The sequence below is a fragment of the Oncorhynchus tshawytscha genome, linkage group LG19, assembly GCF_018296145.1.
Source record: "Oncorhynchus tshawytscha isolate Ot180627B linkage group LG19, Otsh_v2.0, whole genome shotgun sequence".
NCBI classification, from domain to species: Eukaryota; Metazoa; Chordata; class Actinopteri; order Salmoniformes; family Salmonidae; genus Oncorhynchus; species Oncorhynchus tshawytscha.
The window spans coordinates 17,273,109-17,293,428 of record NC_056447.1 but is presented as its reverse complement, the minus strand read 5'-3'; the positions used below and the strand labels follow the sequence as shown (position 1 = coordinate 17,293,428).

The 20,320-nt window shown below is 40.5% G+C and overlaps 2 protein-coding genes across 2 annotated transcripts; one reads left to right on the top strand and one right to left on the bottom strand.

Annotated features, from left to right (window-relative positions):
• Positions 1 to 1,511: 1,511 nt before the first annotated feature.
• Positions 1,512 to 19,204, top strand: LOC112223213 (equilibrative nucleoside transporter 1-like). Its single transcript, XM_042302011.1, has 12 exons — positions 1,512 to 1,537; positions 2,306 to 2,387; positions 3,588 to 3,742; positions 4,479 to 4,618; positions 5,909 to 6,043; positions 6,952 to 7,049; positions 9,386 to 9,455; positions 9,660 to 9,739; positions 12,686 to 12,794; positions 12,956 to 13,041; positions 16,692 to 16,891; positions 17,503 to 19,204. Exons 1-12 carry the CDS (start codon positions 1,512 to 1,514, stop codon positions 17,612 to 17,614), a joined length of 1,293 nt encoding a protein of 430 aa, XP_042157945.1. The 3' UTR covers positions 17,615 to 19,204.
• Positions 19,205 to 19,314: 110 nt separating this feature from the next.
• Positions 19,315 to 20,203, bottom strand: mrps6 (mitochondrial ribosomal protein S6). Its single transcript, XM_024386334.2, has one exon. The coding sequence runs from the start codon at positions 20,069 to 20,071 to the stop codon at positions 19,715 to 19,717; it is 357 nt and encodes a 118-aa protein (XP_024242102.1). The 5' UTR covers positions 20,072 to 20,203; the 3' UTR covers positions 19,315 to 19,714.
• Between the last annotated feature and the right edge of the window lie 117 nt (positions 20,204 to 20,320).

Below are 20,320 nucleotides of genomic sequence, written 5' to 3'. Positions count from 1 at the left end.
AAAACTGACCATCCTCCCGATCCTCGACTTCGGCGATGTCATCTACAAAATAGCTTCCAATACTCTACTCAACAAACTGGATGCAGTTTATCACAGTGCCATCCGTTTTGTTACTAAAGCACCTTATACCACCCACCACTGCGACCTGTATGCTCTAGTCGGCTGGCCCTCGCTACATATTCGTCGCCAGACCCACTGGCTCCAGGTCATCTACAAGTCCATGCTAGGTAAAGCTCCGCCTTATCTCAGTTCACTGGTCACGATGGCAACTCCCACCCGTAGCACGCGCTCCAGCAGGTGTATCTCACTGATCATCCCTAAAGCCAACACCTCATTTGGCCGCCTTTCGTTCCAGTACTCTGCTGCCTGTGACTGGAACGAATTGCAAAAATCGCTGAAGTTGGAGACTTTTATCTCCCTCACCAACTTTAAACATCTGCTATCTGAGCAGCTAACCGATCGCTGCAGCTGTACATAGTCCATCGGTAAATAGCCCACCCAATTTACCTACCTCGTCCCCATACTGTTTATATTTATTTACTTTTCTGCTCTTTTGCACACCAGTATCTCTACCCGCACATGACCATCTGATCATTTATCACTCCAGTGTTAATCTGCTAAATTGTAATTATTCGCCTACCTCCTCATGCCTTTTGCACACAATGTATATAGACTCTTTTTTTTCTACTGTGTTATTGACTTGTTAATTGTTTATTCCATGTGTAACTCTGTGTTGTTGTCTGTTCACACTGCTATGTTTTATCTTGGCCAGGTCGCAGTTGTAAATGAGAACCTGTTCTCAACTGGCCTACCTGGTTAAATAAAGGTGAAAAAAAAAAATATATATATATATATATATATATATATATATTACGTAGAGGTCCCCTGGAAAAAGTAAAGTTAGTCAAAATGCACCAATTTGTCAAACTGTCTGCGTTACTGTCGACAGTTTAGGCTACCCGTTTATCGTGGGCCGTGAGTTTAATTTCTACCAGCTTCTATCCTTAAACAAAGGTGGGCTACAGATTCCTGCCAAATGTTTTTGGTTTTTAAAAGTGTTTACCAATCAGATAATATGGAAAATGATCAGAATTGGGTGGCCTGTGTAAACTCAGCCATAGTGAAGGATGCTTAGAATTGTATCCATAACGACCACAAGAGGGCAATAATATTAGATAACCAGAATGAATAGTAACCTACAGATAGATTGTAATGGTAGAATTGTAAATCCTCTATCCGGTGTTATTCCCTAAATCCCTCTAGTCTAGATCATTAGTTTCTCTGAAGTTGTCGAATTCTGCAATAATTTCAGTTTGTTTTGTTCTAATCCCTTCGACTGAAGGGCATGAGATGTGTTTCAATCATGAGATGTGTTTCAATCATGAGATGTGTTTCAATCATGAGATGTGTTTCAATCATGAGATGTGTTTCAATCCATCCCATTTGTTTTCAGGTTTGCCGCAGATCTCTGAGAAAAAAAGGTGATAGACATTCATCACTGAAAACAAACTATGGATGTCCACAAGCCTGAAGACAAGTGAGTTAGCAGCCTAGTTATGTGTCCTTCTTTTTATGGTGACATCTTAACTGTTTTAGATACAGTATATCGTTTCTGTGAAACTCTGTCTAGTCCCTCTTTTTATGGTTACTGGCAAATTATATTGTAACACAAACCAAATGGTAATGTACCCGATAGGTTAGCCTTTGGATTGGAAGTGTGTCACGAGCTCCTTCAAGGGAGATACCTCTTTAGGGACTGTGGTAAGAGTGCTCACCATGAGGTCAGCCGGGCATCCGGGATCGCCCCCTAGTGGTCACATCTTGCCCTATAGAAAATGTTGAAATTTGCTGCTACGTTTAATTTAACTAGGCAAGTCAGTTGAAGAACAAATTCTTAATTGCAACGACGGCCTACCCCGGCCAATTGTGCACCACCCTATGGGACTCCCACTATAGTCCCTGGATACAAAGCCTTAGACCGCTGCACCACTCAGGAGGCTACAAATTTAGTATCATATCTGTCAAGTAATTAGCATTTCACCTTGTAATTTCTTTGTGGGCCTACATACTACATAAATAAATATGTTATTTATTGTCAAATTAACAAAACAAATAAAAGAAAGTATTGGAATTTGCTTAATTTAATCCCAAATTTAGTATCATATGTGTCAAGTAATTAGCATTTCACCTTGTAATTTCTGTGTGGGCCTACATACTATGTAAATTAATATGGTATAAATTGTCATATTAACTACACAAATAAACCTGGGTAACAATTGCTTCCTGTCCTCTTGTCATCCAACAGAAACAATGGCGTGTGGCTGATCTTTTTCATGCTGGGTTTAGGAACTCTCCTGCCATGGAGCTTCTTCATGACAGCCACCATGGTAGAGCCACAACATTAGTTCTCATCCTCTACTTTCAGACTGAACAATAAATGAATACATACCAGAAATACAATGCCGGAGCTTTTAGTGAGACGTCTGTATTCAGTCTGTATTCATTTCCAAATATGTTTCAAGTGTTACTTTCCAGATTGTCTGGATATTATCTTGTGATAATTCACAGGCAGCAGGGTAGCCTAGTGGTTAGAGCGTTGGACTAGTAACCGCAAGGTTGCAAGTTCAAATCCCCGAGCTGACAAGGTACAAATCTGTCATTCTGCGCCTGAACAGGCAGTTAACCCACTGTTCCTAGACCAGTTAACCCACTGTTCCTGCCAGTTAAAGTTCAAGACCAGTTAACCCACTGAGACCAGTTAACCCACAGGCCAGTTAACCCACTGTTCCTAGACCAGTTAACCCACTGTTCTGACCAGTTAACACTGGACCAGTTAACCCACTGTTCCTAGACCAGTTAACCCACTGTTCTTAGACTGTCATTGAAAATAAGAATTTCTTCTTAACTGACTTGCCTAGTTAATAAAATAAAAATACCCCCTTATCTATTCATAATTAATTTGAACAGCATTTTTTCAAGTACTCAAAACGCTTTACATAATATTTGATACATTATTGTATTGCATCCACTTCCAATGGATATCACCTACCTGGGTGGTGCATGACAGCCATGTTGCTGTAGAACAGCCATGTTACTGTAGAACAGCCATGTTGCTGTAGAACAGCCATGTTACTGTAGAACAGCCATGTTACTGTAGAACAGCCATGTTGCTGTAGAACAGCCATGTTACTGTAGAACAGCCATGTTACTGTAGAACAGCCATGTTGCTGTAGAACAGCCATGTTAGAACAGCCTGCTAGAACAGCCATGTTACTGTAGAACAGCCATGTTGCTGTAGAACAGCCATGTTACTGTAGAACAGCCATGTTGCTGTAGAACAGCCATGTTGCTGTAGAACAGCCATGTTACTGTAGAACAGCCATGTTACTGTAGAACAGCCATGTTGCTGTAGAACAGCCATGTTGCTGTAGAACAGCCATGTTACTGTAGAACAGCCATGTTACTGTAGAACAGCCATGTTACTGTAGAACAGCCATGTTACTGTAGAACAGCCATGTTGCTGTAGAACGTTCGCCACACATTAGCAATGAACTAAAACTAAAGGTTCTGTCCTCTTGTCTCTACAGTATTTTACCAGCCGTCTCAGAGACCCCACCCAAATATCAACGGACAAACCCTACGACCGTAGTCCTACGGAGGCCAGTTACAATAACGTATCGCCACTTTGTGCCACGGTGCCTGTACTGATCTTCACCTGTCTCAACTCAGTCCTGCATCACAGGTTCGTTTAGCCCACCACTTCAGCCCCACACGCCTCACACTATCTTGACTTTCCTAATGCGTTATAAAGCACTACTCCAAAAGTTAAATTTTCATGTTTTTTTGGGGGGGACGAGCTAATATGATAATAAATGTTCATGTTTTTTTGGGGGGACGAGCTAATATGGTCATAAATCTTCATGTTTTTTTGGGGGGCGAGCTAATATGATAATACATCTTCATGTTTTTTTGGGGGGGCTAATATGGTCATAAATCTTCATGTTTTTTTTTTGGGGGCTAATATGATAATAAATCTTCATGTTTTTTTTTTTTTTGGGGGCGAGCTAATATGATAATACATCTTCATGTTATTTTTGGGGGGGCTAATATGATAATAAATCTTCATGTTTTTTTTTTTGGGGGCGAGCTAATATGATAATACATCTTCATGTTTTTTTTTGGGGGGCTAATATGATAATAAATCTTCATGTTTTTTTTGGGGGCGAGCTAATATGGTCATAAATCTTCATGTTTTTTTTTTTTTTTTGGGGGGGCTAATATGATAATAAATCTTCATGTTTTTGGGGGGGGCTAATATGATAATAAATCTTCATGTTTTTTGGGGATAAGCTAATATCATAGTAATTGTATAGCTCGGCCCAGTAGTGTTAAAAGTGCACTAACCAGGCAGAGGACCGACGTGTGATCAACATAAGATTGACCTCTGATTATTTGACCCCCGACTCTCTAACTTCCAGGATTCCTCAAAAGTTCCGGATCATGGGCAGCCTGGCGGTGATTTTGGTGCTGTTTCTTATCACGGCCATCGCGGTGAAAATAGACATGGCCGCGGGCCCTTTCTTCACATTAACCATGATCAAGATTGTTATCATAAACTGTGAGTTTTTTTTCGAGCCTACGGCCTCTTATTTGGCCCCTTCCTCCTTTTTAACCAGTCAATTCTTTCCCCTTGAGTTGTCCTGAAAGCACACTTAGACCTCAGCCACCCTTCAATGAGGTCTGTCTTTACATTACATTTTGTTAATTTAGCACAGTGGTTCCCAAACTATGGGGCGCGCCCCCTGGTAGGGCATGGGTAAATATCTTATTTACTGAAGTATTCAGACCCTTTGCTATGAGACTCGAAATTGAGCTCAGGTGCATCCTGTTTTCATTGATCATCCTTGATGTTTCGACCACTTGATTGGAGTCCACCTGTGGTAAATTCAATTCATTGGACATGATTTGGAAAGGCACACACCTGTCTATATAAGGTCCCACAGTTGACAGTTCATGTCAGAGCAAAAGCCAAGCCATGATGTAGAAGGAATTGTTCGTAGAGCTCCGAGACAGGATTGTGTTTAGGCACAGATCTGGGGAAGGGTACCAAAAATGTAAGATCCCTAAGAACACAATAGGCCTCCATCATTCTTAAATGGAAGAAGTTTGGAACCACCAAGAATCTTCCTAAAGCTGGCCGCCAGCCCAAACTGAGCAAATGGGGGAGAAGGGCCTTGGTCAGGGAGGTTCCTCTGTGGAGATAGGAGAACCTTCCAGAAGGACAACAATCTCTGCTACACTCCACTAATCAGGCTGTTATTGTAGAGTGGCCAGACGGAAGCCACTCCTCAGTAAAACAGCCCACTTGGAGTTTGCCAAAAGGCACCTAAAGACTCTCAGACCATGAGAAACAAGATTCTCTGGTCTGATGAAACCAGGATTGAACTCTTTGGCCTGGAGGAAACTTAGCACCATCCCTATGGTGAAGCATGGTGGTGGCAGCATCCCTACGGTGAAGCATGGTGGTGGCAGCATCATTGCTGTGGGATTGTTTTTCAGCGGCAGGGACTGGGAAACTAGTCAGGATCGAGAGAAAGATGAACGGAGCAAAGTACAGCGAGATCCTTGATGAAAACCTGCGGGATGTTCCCCAATGCTGGAAGGGGGGGGGGGACCCCGTGAAAAACTTTGGGAACCTCTGATTTAGCTCTTATTCATTCACCTGCCAAGAAGACAAAAACAGTAATTATCTGTCACCCAAATGTCTTTTTAAAACAGAGAAGTAAGATTATTGAAGATTATTATTGAACACTCAAACTACATATTAAATGTTAGCTTCATGTTTCTGTGACTGGACTCTGTGTTATTGACTGTGTTTATTATGATTATTTTTTAAACCTTTCTTCAGCCTTTGGAGCTATCCTGCAGGGCAGTCTGTTTGGCATGGCAGGCCTTCTTCCCGCCAAATACACCACACCCATAATGAGTGGGCAAGGCCTGGCAGGCACGTTCGCTGCCTTCTCCATGATCTGTGCTATCGCAAGTACGTCTGAGACATGATGCACCTTTTTATTTCACGATTAACACAGATATATGTAATCATTAAAAAAATACCTGTTTTTACATTTTTTTTTACAACTAATGCTTTAGAATAAAGTAAAATAATTAAGTCCACCTCCACAAAGGGCAGTTGAGACAAGAGATTAGTAGTATTGAAATGAATTCATAGACTCCTTTGGGATATGTACATGTTACCATGTCGGTAAATGATTCATATACATCTGTAAATTGTGATGGTGTAATTGGTGATGGTGTAAATGGTGATGGTGTAAATGGTGATGGTGTGCCTGGGAATTAAGATTTTATGACTTTTGATATGGCTGTACAAGTGATGTCTCTCCCTCCCACTCTCTCTCCTCTCTCTCTCTCTCTCTCTCTCTCTCTCCCTCCCTCTCTCCCTCCCTCTTTCTCTCCCCTCCCCTATCTCCCTCTCTCTCTTTCCCCCTATCTCCCTCTTTCTCTCCCCTCCCCTATCTCCCTCCCTCTATCTCCCTCTCTCTCCCTCCCTCTCTCTCCCCCCTATCTCCCTCTCTCTCTCTCTCCCTCTCTCTCTCCCTCTCATCTCCCTCTCTCTCTCCCTCTCCCTCTCTCTCTCCCTCTCTCCCTCCTCTCTCTCCCCCTATCTCCCTCTCTCCCCCTATCTCCCTCTCTCTCTCTCTCTCTCTCTCTCTCTCTCTCTCCCTCTCTCTCTCCCTCCTCTCTCTCCCCCTATCTCCCTCTCTCCCCCTATCTCCCCCTCTCTCCCTCTCTCTCTCTCCCTCTCTCTCTCCCCCTATCTCCCTCTCTCTCTCTCCCCCTATCTCCCTCTCTCTCCCCCTCTCCTATCTCCCTCCCTCTCGCTCTCCCTCTCTCTCTCCGTCCCGCCCTCTCTCTCTCTCACACACACCACAGGTGGCTCAGCACTAAATGATGTTGCTTTTGGATACTTCCTCACAGCCTGTGTAGTGATCATATTGGCCATAATGTCCTATGCGATCCTCCCTAAACTGGTAATAAACTCTGGATTTGAAATGTTATTATTACATATATTTGACTGAAAAATGGGGTTAGGAGATGCTACCCGATGATAATACAACTAATACTTCATAATACAACTGTAACGGCATTCAGAGGTGGAGGAAGGATCGGACCAAAGAGCAGCGTGGTAAGTGTTCATGATGATTTATTCAAAACGAACTGACCACTGAAATACAAAAACTATAAACGATGTGAACAAAACAAAACCCGAAACAGTATCGTGTGGCCCAAACACTCACACGGAAACAAACACCCACAAACCAACAGTGAAACCCAGGCGACCTAAGTATGATTCTCAATCAGGGACAACGATTGACAGCTGCCTCTGATTGAGAACCAGACTAGGCCGAACTCAAAACCCCAACATAGAAAAACACACATAGACTGCCCACCCAACTCACACCTGACCAACTAAAACAAAGACAAAACAAAGGAACTAAGGTCAGAACGTGACAACGACTAATACTTCATAATACAACTAATACAACCAATACTTCATAATACAACCAATACTTCATACTACAACCAATACTTCATAATACAACTAATACTTCATAATACAACTAATACAACCAATACTTCATAAAACAACCAATACTTCATAATACAACTAATACTTCATAATACAACTAATACTTCATAATACAACTAATACAACTAATACTTCATAATACAACTAATACAACTAATACTTCATAATACAACTAATACTTCATAATACAACTAATACTTCATAATACAACTAATACTTCATAATACAACTAATACTTCATAATACAACTAATACTTCATAATACAACTAATACAACCAATACTTCATAATACAACCAATACTTCATTATACAACTAATACAACTAATACTTCATAATACAACTAATACAACTAATACTTCATAATACAACTAATACTTCATAATACAACTAATACTTCATAATACAACTAATTTTTCATAATACAACTAATACTTCATAATACAACAAATACAACTAATACAACCAATACAACTAATACTTCATAATACAACTAATTTTTCATAATACAACTAATACTTCATAATACAACTAATACAACTAATACTTCATAATACAACTAATATAACTAATACTTCATTATACAACTAATATAACTTATACTTTATAATACAACTAATTCAACCAATACTTAATAATACAACTAATACTTCATAATACAACTAATACTTCATAATACAACTAATACAACTAATACTTCATAATACAACTAATACTTCATAATACAACTAATACTTCATAATACAACTAATACTTCATAATACAACTAATACTTCATAATACAACTAATACTTCATAATACAACTAATACTTCATAATACAACTAATACAACCAATACTTCATAATACAACCAATACTTCATAATACAACCAATACTTCATAATACAACTAATACAACTAATACTTCATAATACAACTAATACAACTAATACTTCATAATACAACTAATACTTCATAATACAACTAATACTTCATAATACAACTAATACTTCATAATACAACTAATTTTTCATAATACAACTAATACTTCATAATACAACAAATACAACTAATACAACCAATACAACTAATACTTCATAATACAACTAATTTTTCATAATACAACTAATACTTCATAATACAACTAATACTTCATAATATAACTAATACTTCATTATACAACTAATATAACTAATACTTTATAATACAACTAATTCAACCAATACTTAATAATACAACTAATACTTCATAATACAACTAATACTTCATAATACAACTAATACAACCTATACTTCATAATACAACTAATTCAACTAATAATTCATAATACAACTAATACTTCATAATACAACTAATACAACTAATACTTCATAATACAACTAATACTTCATAATACAACTAATACAACTAATACTTCATAATACAACTAATACAACTAATACTTCATAATACAACTAATACAACTAATACTTCATAATACAACTAATACTTCATAATACAACTAATACAACTAATACTTCATAATACAACTAATACAACTAATACTTCATAATACAACTAATTCAACTAATACTTCATAATACAACTAATACTTCATAATACAACTAATACAACTAATACTTCATAATACAACTAATACTTCCTCCACTTTTCATTCATCACATAATAATTTACCAGTGTGTAAATGTCAAATATATGTAATACTTCCATTCCAGTTCATCTCTTCTGTTTTGTTAATTAACATCCCAGTGTGAGATAATTGATTGTAATTTCGTGTTGTTCTGAACCTTACTTTAGGAGTTCTATCGATATTACAACAAGAGACAAAGTGGAAACAGGCTTAGTGACGCGGTGAACAGGCTGGACGGTAAAATGACATTTATGTTTGGTCAGATATGTAGAAATAAGAGAAAGATAGTTGTCACGTTTTATGTATAGATAAGTAAATCCAAGCCATGCATAAACTTGGACACTTGTTGAATATATTTTTATTCAAACATTTGTATTAGGCTACCAATTTTAAGGATCATGAAAGCAATGTATTGGATAGCCTCGTTCCTTCTCCCTCCAGAAAATGCTGCAACGACTACACCAGTTCTCAAACAAGGAGAAGAGGAACAAACCGTGTCCATGTTGACCATCTTCAAGAAGGTATGGCATAATTATTTTTAGATTGAGGCCGGAGTTCAAACCATGGCTCGCTTTAGAGTAGGACACTAGACAGCCCACACAATGAGGCTTTTTAATTAAAGACATTTTCTCAGATGTTCACGGAGATTGCATGCATGGTAAACTCTGCACATGTTGGCTCAACTGTACATTAAAACGTTTGTTATTGCACCGATTAAATCCCGACCTAAAACAATTCAGGAGATGAATTGCAATTCTATTGATGAACTGAAAATCGTTACTGCGCTTTAAAAGCGAATACAAAACACTACATTACATCATTTTAAGAGACACATTTGCAGACACTTCTCGCTAATCGATAAAAATGACAAGTTAATTTGGCCTTATCCAGCATGTCGAATGAACCAGTCACTTTCATAGCATATTATACATTTGAGTATTTCAAACAAAAACAAAAAAATATTTCAATTAACTTTCTGAATTGGAAAAACAATGAAAACCCAATACACGTTTTATATACTGTAGGTATTTAAAATGGATTATAAACCCACTATAGTAATAAATACTTTTTAAATACTCGTTTTTTCCAGGATTTAGAAAGTAGATCCCTAAACTAAAGATTCATCTTCAATCACACTTTTGATATTCTTCATTATACCTACCCGCATACTGCTCTCTATCCTTATCTTTCTCCTGGCTTTAATGAATCTCTCGTGGACAAACGGACGTAACATACTGTATGAAATCGTTGCGTCTGTCAACAGACTAGGGAAGCGACAATTTAAAGCGTCTGCATGCTTCCCAGGCGAAATAGTTCGGAAGAGGACGTGCAGATATTACGAAGACATTTTTGTTCATTGAGAAATACAAGGAACTTTGTTCCGGTGCACGGATTTTTCATTGCTGATTATTTGGACAAATCACGATTTCGCAGGTGGTCGCATATTTACAATTTCGGAAGTGGAGCGGACATCTGGCTCAAAAATTGGTTAAGAATGTCTGTTTAGAGAGGTGGAGACTTTGCTAGTCTAAAACAGGCTAAGTTTCCTTTTAGGGGGATGGTGATTTCGCCTGTCATGCTAGTGGTCCCCCCCACTCTGTGGTAGACTCAGTTAGTATAACGTAGAGCCATACAGTTGAAGTCGGAAGTTTACATACACTTAGGTTGGAGTCATTAAAACTCGTTTTTCAACAACTCCACAAACTTCTTGTTAACAAACTATAGTTTTGGTAAGTCGGTTAGGACATCTACTTTCTGCATGACACAAGTCATTTTTCCAACAATTGTTTACAGACAGATTATTTCACTTGTAATTCACTGTATGACAATTCCAGTGGGTCAGAAGTTTACATACACTAAATCGACTGTGCTTTTTAAACAGCTTGGAAAATTCCATAATATTATGTCATAGCTTTTAGAAGCTTCTGATAGGCTAATTGACATATTTTGAGTCAATTGGAGGTGTACCTGTGGATGTATTTCAAGGCCTACCTTCAAACTCAGTGCCTCTTTGCTTGACATCATGGGAAAATCAATAGAAATCAGCCAAGAACCTCAAAAAAAAAATTATAGACCTCCACAAGTCTGGTTCATCCTTGGGATCAATTTCCAAACACCTGAAGGTATCACATTCATCTGTACAAACGATAGTACACAAGTATAAACACCATGGGACCACGCAGCCGTCATACCACTCAGGTAGGAGATGCGTTCTGTCTCCTAGAGATGAACGTACTTTGACTATGCGAAAAGAGCAAATCAATCCCAGAACAACAGCAAAGGACCTTGTGAAGAGGCTGGAGGAAACAGGTACAAAAGTATAGATATTCACAGTCAAAAGAGTCCTATATTGACATAACCTGAAAGTCCACTCAGCAAGGAAGAAGCCACTTCTCCAAAACTGCCATAAAAAAGCCAGACTTCAGTTTGCAACTGCACATGGGGACAAAGGTTGTACTTTTTGGAGAAATGTCCTCTGGTCTGAGGAAACACAAATATAACAATTCAGCCATAATGACCATCGTTATGTTTGGAGGAAAAAGAGGGAGGCTTGCAAGCCGAAGAACACCATCCCAACCTTGAAGCACGGGGGTGGCAGCATCATGTTGTGGGGGTGCTTTTCTGCAGGAGGGACTGGTGCACTAGCCAAAATAGATGGCATCATGAGGAAGGACAATTATGTGGATATATTGAAGCAACATCTCTAGATGCAAATGGGTCTTCCAAATGGACAATGACCCCAAGCATACTTTGAAAGTTGTGGCAAATGGCTTAAGGATGAATAAGTCAAAGCCCTGACCTCAATCCTATAGAAAACATGTGAACAGAGCTGAAAAAGCGTATGCGAGCAAGGAGGCCTACAAACCTGACTCCGTTACACCAGCTCTGTCAGGAGGAATGGGCAAAAATTCACCCAACTTATTGTGGGAAGCTTGTGGAAGGCTACCCGAAACGTTTGACCCGTTTGAAGTTAAACAATTTAAAGGCAATGCTACCAAATACTAATTGAGTGTAAGTAAACGTCTGACCCACTGGGAATGTGATGGAAGAAATAAAAGCTGAAATAAATCATTCTCTCTACTATTATTCTGACATTTCACATTCTTAAAATAAAGTGGTGATCCTAACTGACCTAAGACAGGGAATTTTTACTAGGATTAAATGTCAGGAATTTTGAAAAACTGAGTTTAAATGTATTTGGCTGTATGTAAACTTCCGACTTCAAACTGTATATTTAGAATGTGTCGTTCCTATTCAAAACATTTAGTTACATTGTTGCATTGTTGAAATATTCACAATTTATTTTGAATGTGGTACTAACACGGCTGCCATAGAATGTTGTAGTGTTATACACAAATGTTGTCATAATGCAGAAAGATCAATGTTCCCAACCATTCGATTTTCTATCGTCCCAACTCTCCAAAAAGGTGATCTAAAGTACTTTCTTGTTGACCCATTGACTGTAGATCTGGGTCCTGGCTCTCTCTGTGTGTTTTGCCTTCACCGTCACCATCGGTGTCTACCCTGCTGTCACGGTGGATGTCAAGTCTACCGTCGCTAATGGAGGCGCCTGGGGTCTGTGTGTATGAATATCTATGACAAGAGCATGGTTTATGTGTTCATTTTACGGTATACTTACACACTTTTGATTTTACGAGCCTTTACAACAACAACAAAAATGGACTGGTAATATTCACTGGTAATGTGTGTTATCGTACGTTATCCTCTCCTCTCAGAGATGTACTTCATCCCCGTGTGTTGTTTCCTGCTCTTTAACCTGAGCGACTGGGCCGGGAGAAGCCTCACTGCTGTGTGCACGTGGGTAAGTCGGCAACAAAACACACGACACAGAATGGAAGAAATCGGCTCATTTGAATGAATATGCCTGAAACTAACTGATACTTATTTGAATTGTGGATATTGTGGACTAAGGATTCCAGATCACACTAACAGAACAGTAGACGCTAACAGAACAGTAGACGCTAACAGAACAGTAGACGCTAACAGAACAGTAGAGGTTACCCATAGGCCTTACTGGTATGGTAAGTTTACAGTAGTTTTTCAAGAGACAAAAAAATACAAGTAAACTTTAAACTACCCTGAATTTAAGATAAATACCTTTTGCATCTGATCTACTCATCTTGTGGTGACGTTGTGAATGTTATGAATGTATCAATCCAGTTTCTATGCATTTTACAACCGGCTTAGACAAACACGGCAGGATCACTTTATTAAACATACAATGTTTTTATCAAATGTGAATTTAATTCATCATCTTCTTTCGAATAAAGCACTTATCACTTAGCACTACGACTTAGCCTTAGCACTACGACTTAGCCTTAGCACTACGACTTAGCCTTAGCACTACGACTTAGCCTTAGCACTATGACTTAGCCTTGGCACTATCACTTAGCACTACAACTTAGCCTTAGCACTACGACTTAGCCTTAGCACTACGACTTAGCCTTGGCACTATCACTTAGCACTACAACTTAGCCTTAGCACTACGACTTAGCCTTAGCACTACGACTTAGCCTTAGCACTAGCCTTAGCACTATGCACTACGATGACTTAGCCTTGGCACTATCATAGCACTATCTCTTAGCCTTAGCACTATCCCTTAGCCTTAGCACTGTCCCTTAGCCTTAATAGCCTTAGCACTGCACTTAGTACGACTTAGCCTTAGCACTGACTTAGCATTGCCTTAGCCTTATCACACTTAGCCTTAGTACTATGACTTAGCCTTAGCACTATGACTAATAGCCTTAGCACTACGACTAATCCTTAGCACTATGACTTAGCCTTAGCACTATGACTTAGCCTTGGCACTATCACTTAGCACTATCTCTTAGCCTTAGCACTATCCCTTAGCCTTAGCACTGTCCCTTAGCCTTAGCACTGTCCCTTAGCCTTAGCACCTTAGCCTTAGTACTAATCCTTAGCACTAGCATTGACTTAGCCTTATCACTAGCTTAGCCGTACTATGACTTAGCCTTGGCACTATCACTTAGCACTATCTCTTAGCCTTAGCACTATGACTTAGCCTTAGCACTGTCCCTTAGCCTTAGCACTGTCCCTTAGCCTTATCACTATGACTTAGCCTTAGTACTATGACTTAGCACTATGACTTAGCCTTAGCACTATGACTTAGCCTTAGCACTGTCCCTTAGCGTTAGCACTGTCCCTTAGCCTAGGCACTATGACTTAGCCATAGTACTATGACTTAGCCTTAGCACTATGACTTAGCCTTAGCACTACGACTTAGCCTTGGCACTATCACTTAGCACTACAACTTAGCCTTAGCACTACGACTTAGCCTTAGCACTACGACTTAGCCTTAGCACTACGACTTAGCCTTAGCACTACGACTTAGCCTTAGCACTACGACTAATCCTTAGCACTACGACTTAGCCTTAGCACTATGACTTAGCCTTGGCACTATCACTTAGCACTATGACTTAGCCTTAGCACTCGACTTAGCCTTAGCACTACGACTTATCTCTTAGCCTTAGCACTATCCCTTAGCCTTAGCACTGTCCCTTAGCCTTAGCACTGTCTCTTAGCCTTAGCACTGTCCCTTAGCCTTAGTACTATGAGTTAGCCTTAGCACTGTCCCTTAGCCTTAGCATTGTCCCTTAGCCTTATCACTATGACTTAGCCTTAGCACTACAACTTAGCCTTAGCACTACGACTTAGCACTACGACTTAGCCTTAGCACTACGACTAATCCTTAGCACTATGACTTAGCCTTAGCACGATGACTTAGCCTTGGCACTATCACTTAGCACTATCTCTTAGCCTTAGCACTGTCCCTTAGCCTTAGCACTGTCCCTTAGCCTTAGCACTGTCCCTTAGCCTTAGCACTGTCCCTTAGCCTTAGTACTATGAGTTAGCCTTAGCACTGTCCCTTAGCCTTAGCATTGTCCCTTAGCCTTATCACTATGACTTAGCCTTAGTACTATGACTTAGCCTTAGCACTATGACTTAGCACTATGACTTAGCCTTAGCACTATGACTTAGCCTTAGCACTATGACTTAGCACTATGACTTAGCCTTAGCACTATGACTTAGCCTTAGCACTATGACTTAGCACTGTAGCCTTAGCACTATGACTTAGCCTTAGCACTGTCCCTTAGCCTTAGCACTGTCCCTTAGATCACTATGACTTAGCCTTAGTACTATGACTTAGCCTTAGCACTATGACTTAGCACTATGACTTAGCCTTAGCACTATGACTTAGCCTTAGCACTGTCCCTTAGCCTTATCACTATGACACTAGCACTCGACTTAGCCTTAGCACTATGACTTAGCACTATGACTAATCCTTAGCACTATGACTTAGCCTTAGCACTATGACTTAGCCTTAGCACTATCACTTAGCACTATGACTTAGCCTTAGCACTGTCCCTTAGCGTTAGCACTGTCCCTTAGCCTTAGCACTGTCCCTTAGCCTTATCACTATGACTTAGCCTTAGTACTATGACTTAGCCTTAGCACTATGACTTAGCACTATGACTTAGCCTTAGCACTATGACTTAGCCTTAGCACTGTCCCTTAGCCTTAGCACTGTCCCTTAGCCTTATCACTATGACTTAGCCTTAGTACTATGACTTAGCACTATGACTTAGCCTTAGCACTATCACTTAGCACTACAACTTAGCCTTAGCACTACGACTTAGCCTTAGCACTACGACTTAGCCTTAGCACTATGACTTAGCCTTAGCACTACGACTAATTCTTAGCACTACGACTTAGCCTTAGCACTACGACTTAGCCTTAGCACTACGACTTAGCCTTAGCACTACGACTAATCCTTAGCACTACGACTAATCCTTAGCACTATGACTTAGCCTTAGCACTATGACTTAGCCTTGGCACTATCACTTAGCACTACAACTTAGCCTTAGCACTATCCCTTAGCCTTAGCACTGTCCCTTAGCCTTAGCACTGTCCCTTAGCCTTAGCACTGTCCCTTAGCCTTAGTACTATGACTTAGCCTTAGTACTATGACTTAGCCTTAGCACTATGACTAATCCTTAGCACTATGACTTAGCCTTAGCACTATGACTTAGCCTTAGCACTATGACTTAGCCTTGGCACTATCACTTAGCACTATCTCTTAGCCTTAGCACTGTCCCTTAGCCTTAGCACTGTCCCTTAGCCTTAGCACTGTCCCTTAGCCTTATCACTATGACTTAGCCTTAGCACTAGCCTTAGCACTATGACTTAGCACTATGACTTAGCTTAGCACTATCTTAGCCTTAGCACTGTCCCTTAGCCTTAGCACTGTCCCTTAGCCTTAGCACTGTCCCTTAGCCTTAGCACTGTCCCTTAGCCTTAGCACTGTCCCTTAGCCTTATCACTATGACTTAGCCTTAGCACTATGACTTAGCCTTAGCACTATGACTTAGCCTTAGCACTATGGCATTTATTTGAATGTGCTATGTCTCTTTCTCTGCCATCCACTTTCAGCCTGGGAAGGACAGCAAACTGGTGCCCATTTTTATGGTAGCCCGTGTGATCTTTGTGCCTCTCTTCATGCTGTGCAACGTTCAGCCCCGCTACAACCTGCCTGTCGTCTTTCCACACGACGCCTGGTTCATCGTCTTCATGCTCCTCTTCGCCTTCTCCAGCGGATACCTGGCCAGCCTCTGCATGTGCTTCGGGCCCAAGTAAGACCGCTTGCCTCCTTCGCCTGGGCGAAAACCCAGATAGATTTGAAACTTTCAAGGTAGCCTACAGGGTGACATTTTCCTCTCATAGTGACACACATTGCAAACTAACCGTTTGCAATGCTAACTAACATTTGACATAGATGGGATGAGTAAAATGATAATATGCAGTGTGATTTAGGCCTACACTAACCTTTAACAACGTTAGGAGGCACAACACATACAAGCATACAAGGTACAAGCAAAGCATTTGCGTAAGGTGTCATTTATTGCAAGAGAAAAATGTCTCCCAGTTTGACAGACTGCACCTAAAGTGTTACCACAGTAGGTTGGTCCCAGACCTGTTTGTAGCCTGGTCCCAGACCTGTTTGTAGCCTGGTCCCAGACCTGTTTGTGGTTTTGGCTACTGCTCCATAGGCCTTGTCAAGCCATGTTCTGCATGACATTTCCATAGGAGTTGGCAAGACACCTGATCCCCTCACCCTCTCTCTCTCCTTTCTCTTCACTCTCTCTCTCCCTCTCCTTTCTCTCTTCCCTCTTCTCTCTCTCTCTTCCTCCTCTCTCTCTCTCTCTTCCTCCTCTCTCTCTCTCTCTTCCTCCTCTCTCTCCAGATTAGTTGCTCCTCATGAGGCAGAGACTGCTGGTGCCATCATGGCATTCTTCCTGTCCCTGGGTTTGGCTCTGGGAGCATCCTTCTCATTCCTCTTCAGAGCCATAGTCTAAAATAGCACAATGTGGGGAGCATGCATAACCCAAACATAACTAACTTTTTTTTTTAAATGCTACAATGACTGTCGTTGCAAACTGCCACGTCTGTATTCATTTTGAAACGTTAGGCCACACCCTTGCGTTCCTTACACTGACACTTAGTCTTTTCTTACTAGCACAGACTTTGCTGACAGCTGCTGTGACTGTGGTATGGTTGTCTCACCTAGCTACCTGTAGATGAATGCACTGACTGTGATATGTGGTTGTCTCACCTAGCTACCTTAACATGAATGCACTAACTGACGGTGATATGTGGTTGTCTCACCTAGCTATCTGAAGATGAATGCACTAACTGACTATGACATGTGGTTGTCTAACCTATCTATGCACTAAATGTAAAGGAATCCGCATACATAGGTTTGGTTTGCACCTCGCAGAACTCGGGTAGGCATGGCGACCATCTGTGCTCTCATACTCCCTAAAGACCTTCGCTTGAAAAACAAGAAAAAAAAAACTGCAATTTTACCATTTGTCCCTCTTGAGCCACCGTAGCAACAACATAGCCAGGAACACTTCCTCAAAATAGTCCAAATTAATCTAACTCAAGAAATCTGTCATTAATTATGATGTTTTTGGTCTTAGTCACAGCAATTTTACATCTAGCCATGATGATGTTTGGTGCAATATTTCTCAAATGAAGAAATGTGCATGAAAACTGTCTCTCTCGTTGAAAGACTTCATGTTCCCATTCCTCCTAGGTGTAGTACTGTTGACCAATCACTGACTGTTTTGACTGGGAAGCATACGGTAAGTGTAAGTCGCTCTGGATAAGAGCATCTGCTAAATGACAAATGTTACTTCCAGTAGTGTAATGGTATGTGGTCTCAATGTAGTGTCCCAAATACAGTACTTTCAATTTGAATTATGATGGAATAAACACTAAGCAGCCTTCAAAAAAGCCTACTTTAAGGTAGAAGTCGACGAGGAAAAGAATGCTATACCTAGTGTGGTATTGTTACGAAACCAATAAGTAGCACTAAAAATAAAACTTCAAAAATCATGCCTAAACTCAAGATTCCAAACTCAAAACAAAAAGCAGTCGGCTCTCCAAGCTGCACTCTGATTGTCAATCACCTTAATTGGACACAGCTGGGTAGTTACCAAGGCTTAGCTCAGCACCTCTACCGCCACCTGGTGATAAAGTGTGGAAGTGTCTCCTGGATAGTGTGTTTGTCTAGGTCCTAACATTAACCCCCCCCCCCCGGAGCTACACGGAGCCCACCGCATTGTTACAAAATGAGGCAAACGGAGATGCGATACACAGCTCAATTTGGTCTCTGTGCCTCCGGAGGCCCGAAATTGCATCACACCCTCCATGACGCCTCCGACCACATTTTCAGATCAACGTAAAAATCGGCTTTAAATACTTGCACTAGTCTTTTCTTACTGACACTGACTTTGCTGACAGCTGCTTGAGGAAATTGTGTACTTTAATTATATGACTGTAATATGTGGTTGTCTTAACCTTGCTACGTTAAGATTAATGCACTAAATTACTCTGGATATGCTTGTCTGCTAAATGATTGAAAGGGAAGGTAATGGGGCATTACTTTAACGTCTCACTGAATGAAATTTAAGAGTAGGTGAAAATGTAATGTAATTAAACACATACCAAAACTTCACTATGCAAATTATGAATACAAATGAAAACCATGTATTTTTTACAAGTTTGGAATTTGTTTAGTCATTTAATGAACCATTAAAGCAGATGGCACTGAAATAGTATTACAGTATATTGGATGGTATGAATGACCAAGAAAAATGTGTTTCCATGTTTTGTATGCCAAAAACGGACTCAATGATATATTGTAATTTAACGATGGTTCTGTGTCCAGGCGGTGCCTCCGTTTGTCAATTTTCTTCCGTTTGGTGCCTAATGAACATGAGTCTTCCCTCAGGATGTGGAAAACCCTGTCTTCTATTTCTAAATTGTTGGCAAGGAAGCAGAATAGACCGGCACCCAGGCTAAAGCCTGGCTATCAAATGCGATCCACTTTTCAATGTGTCACAGAAGCTGGGCAACTAGAAATAACTCTTATGATGACCGTTCAATTTCTAAACTGTGTCCTGGTGTTTAGATGCCACCGGGTGTCCGCAGCAGGGTCCATTGGAAGGCTCCGGATCATTCTTCAAGACCGTAGGCCTCACCACGTCAATGTCCCTCTCCAGATGATCCAACAAGCCCGTGACAATACCGGGAGCAGCGTGGAAGTCAATCAGAAAGTATCCACCGCGCGTGTGTCGCTCGTTGTGTTTCGATATCTTGTACGGTAGAAGTTTCTCTCCGAGGTTCTCCAAGCCTCTCACCACAGCGCCTCGCTCCATCAAGGTTTCCACTGTGCGCCGCAAAAGTGCCGCGGTCTCCGGCCTCTGCATGGCCTTTACAATGAGGGCAAGTTCATATCGAGGCATGATTTACAGATTGTGAAAGACAAGAACAGACAGTAGTACAATTTAAACGTCCAGACTCATACAAATGTCCTTCATTTACAATATTCCCCGGACGTTAGGTGCCATGTCGTGAGACGATTAGAGATGACGTAAAATATATACACTAGACTGTACCAAAGGTGGAGGTATGGTGCTTCAAACGTTTTACATAAGAACATCTTCATACAATACATAATAAACGGAAGTAGGACCATGTTTAGAGCTATGTCC

Coding starts and splice junctions, on each gene's coding strand:
- LOC112223213 (XM_042302011.1), top strand. CDS start 1,512: ATGGATGTCCACAAGCCTGAAGACAA. Junction 9,740..12,685: donor TGTTGACCATCTTCAAGAAG/GTATGGCATAAT, acceptor CATTGACTGTAG/ATCTGGGTCCTGGCTCTCTC. Junction 12,795..12,955: donor CGCTAATGGAGGCGCCTGGG/GTCTGTGTGTAT, acceptor CTCTCCTCTCAG/AGATGTACTTCATCCCCGTG.
- mrps6 (XM_024386334.2), bottom strand. CDS start 20,071: ATGCCTCGATATGAACTTGCCCTCATTGTAAAGGCCATGCAGAGGCCG.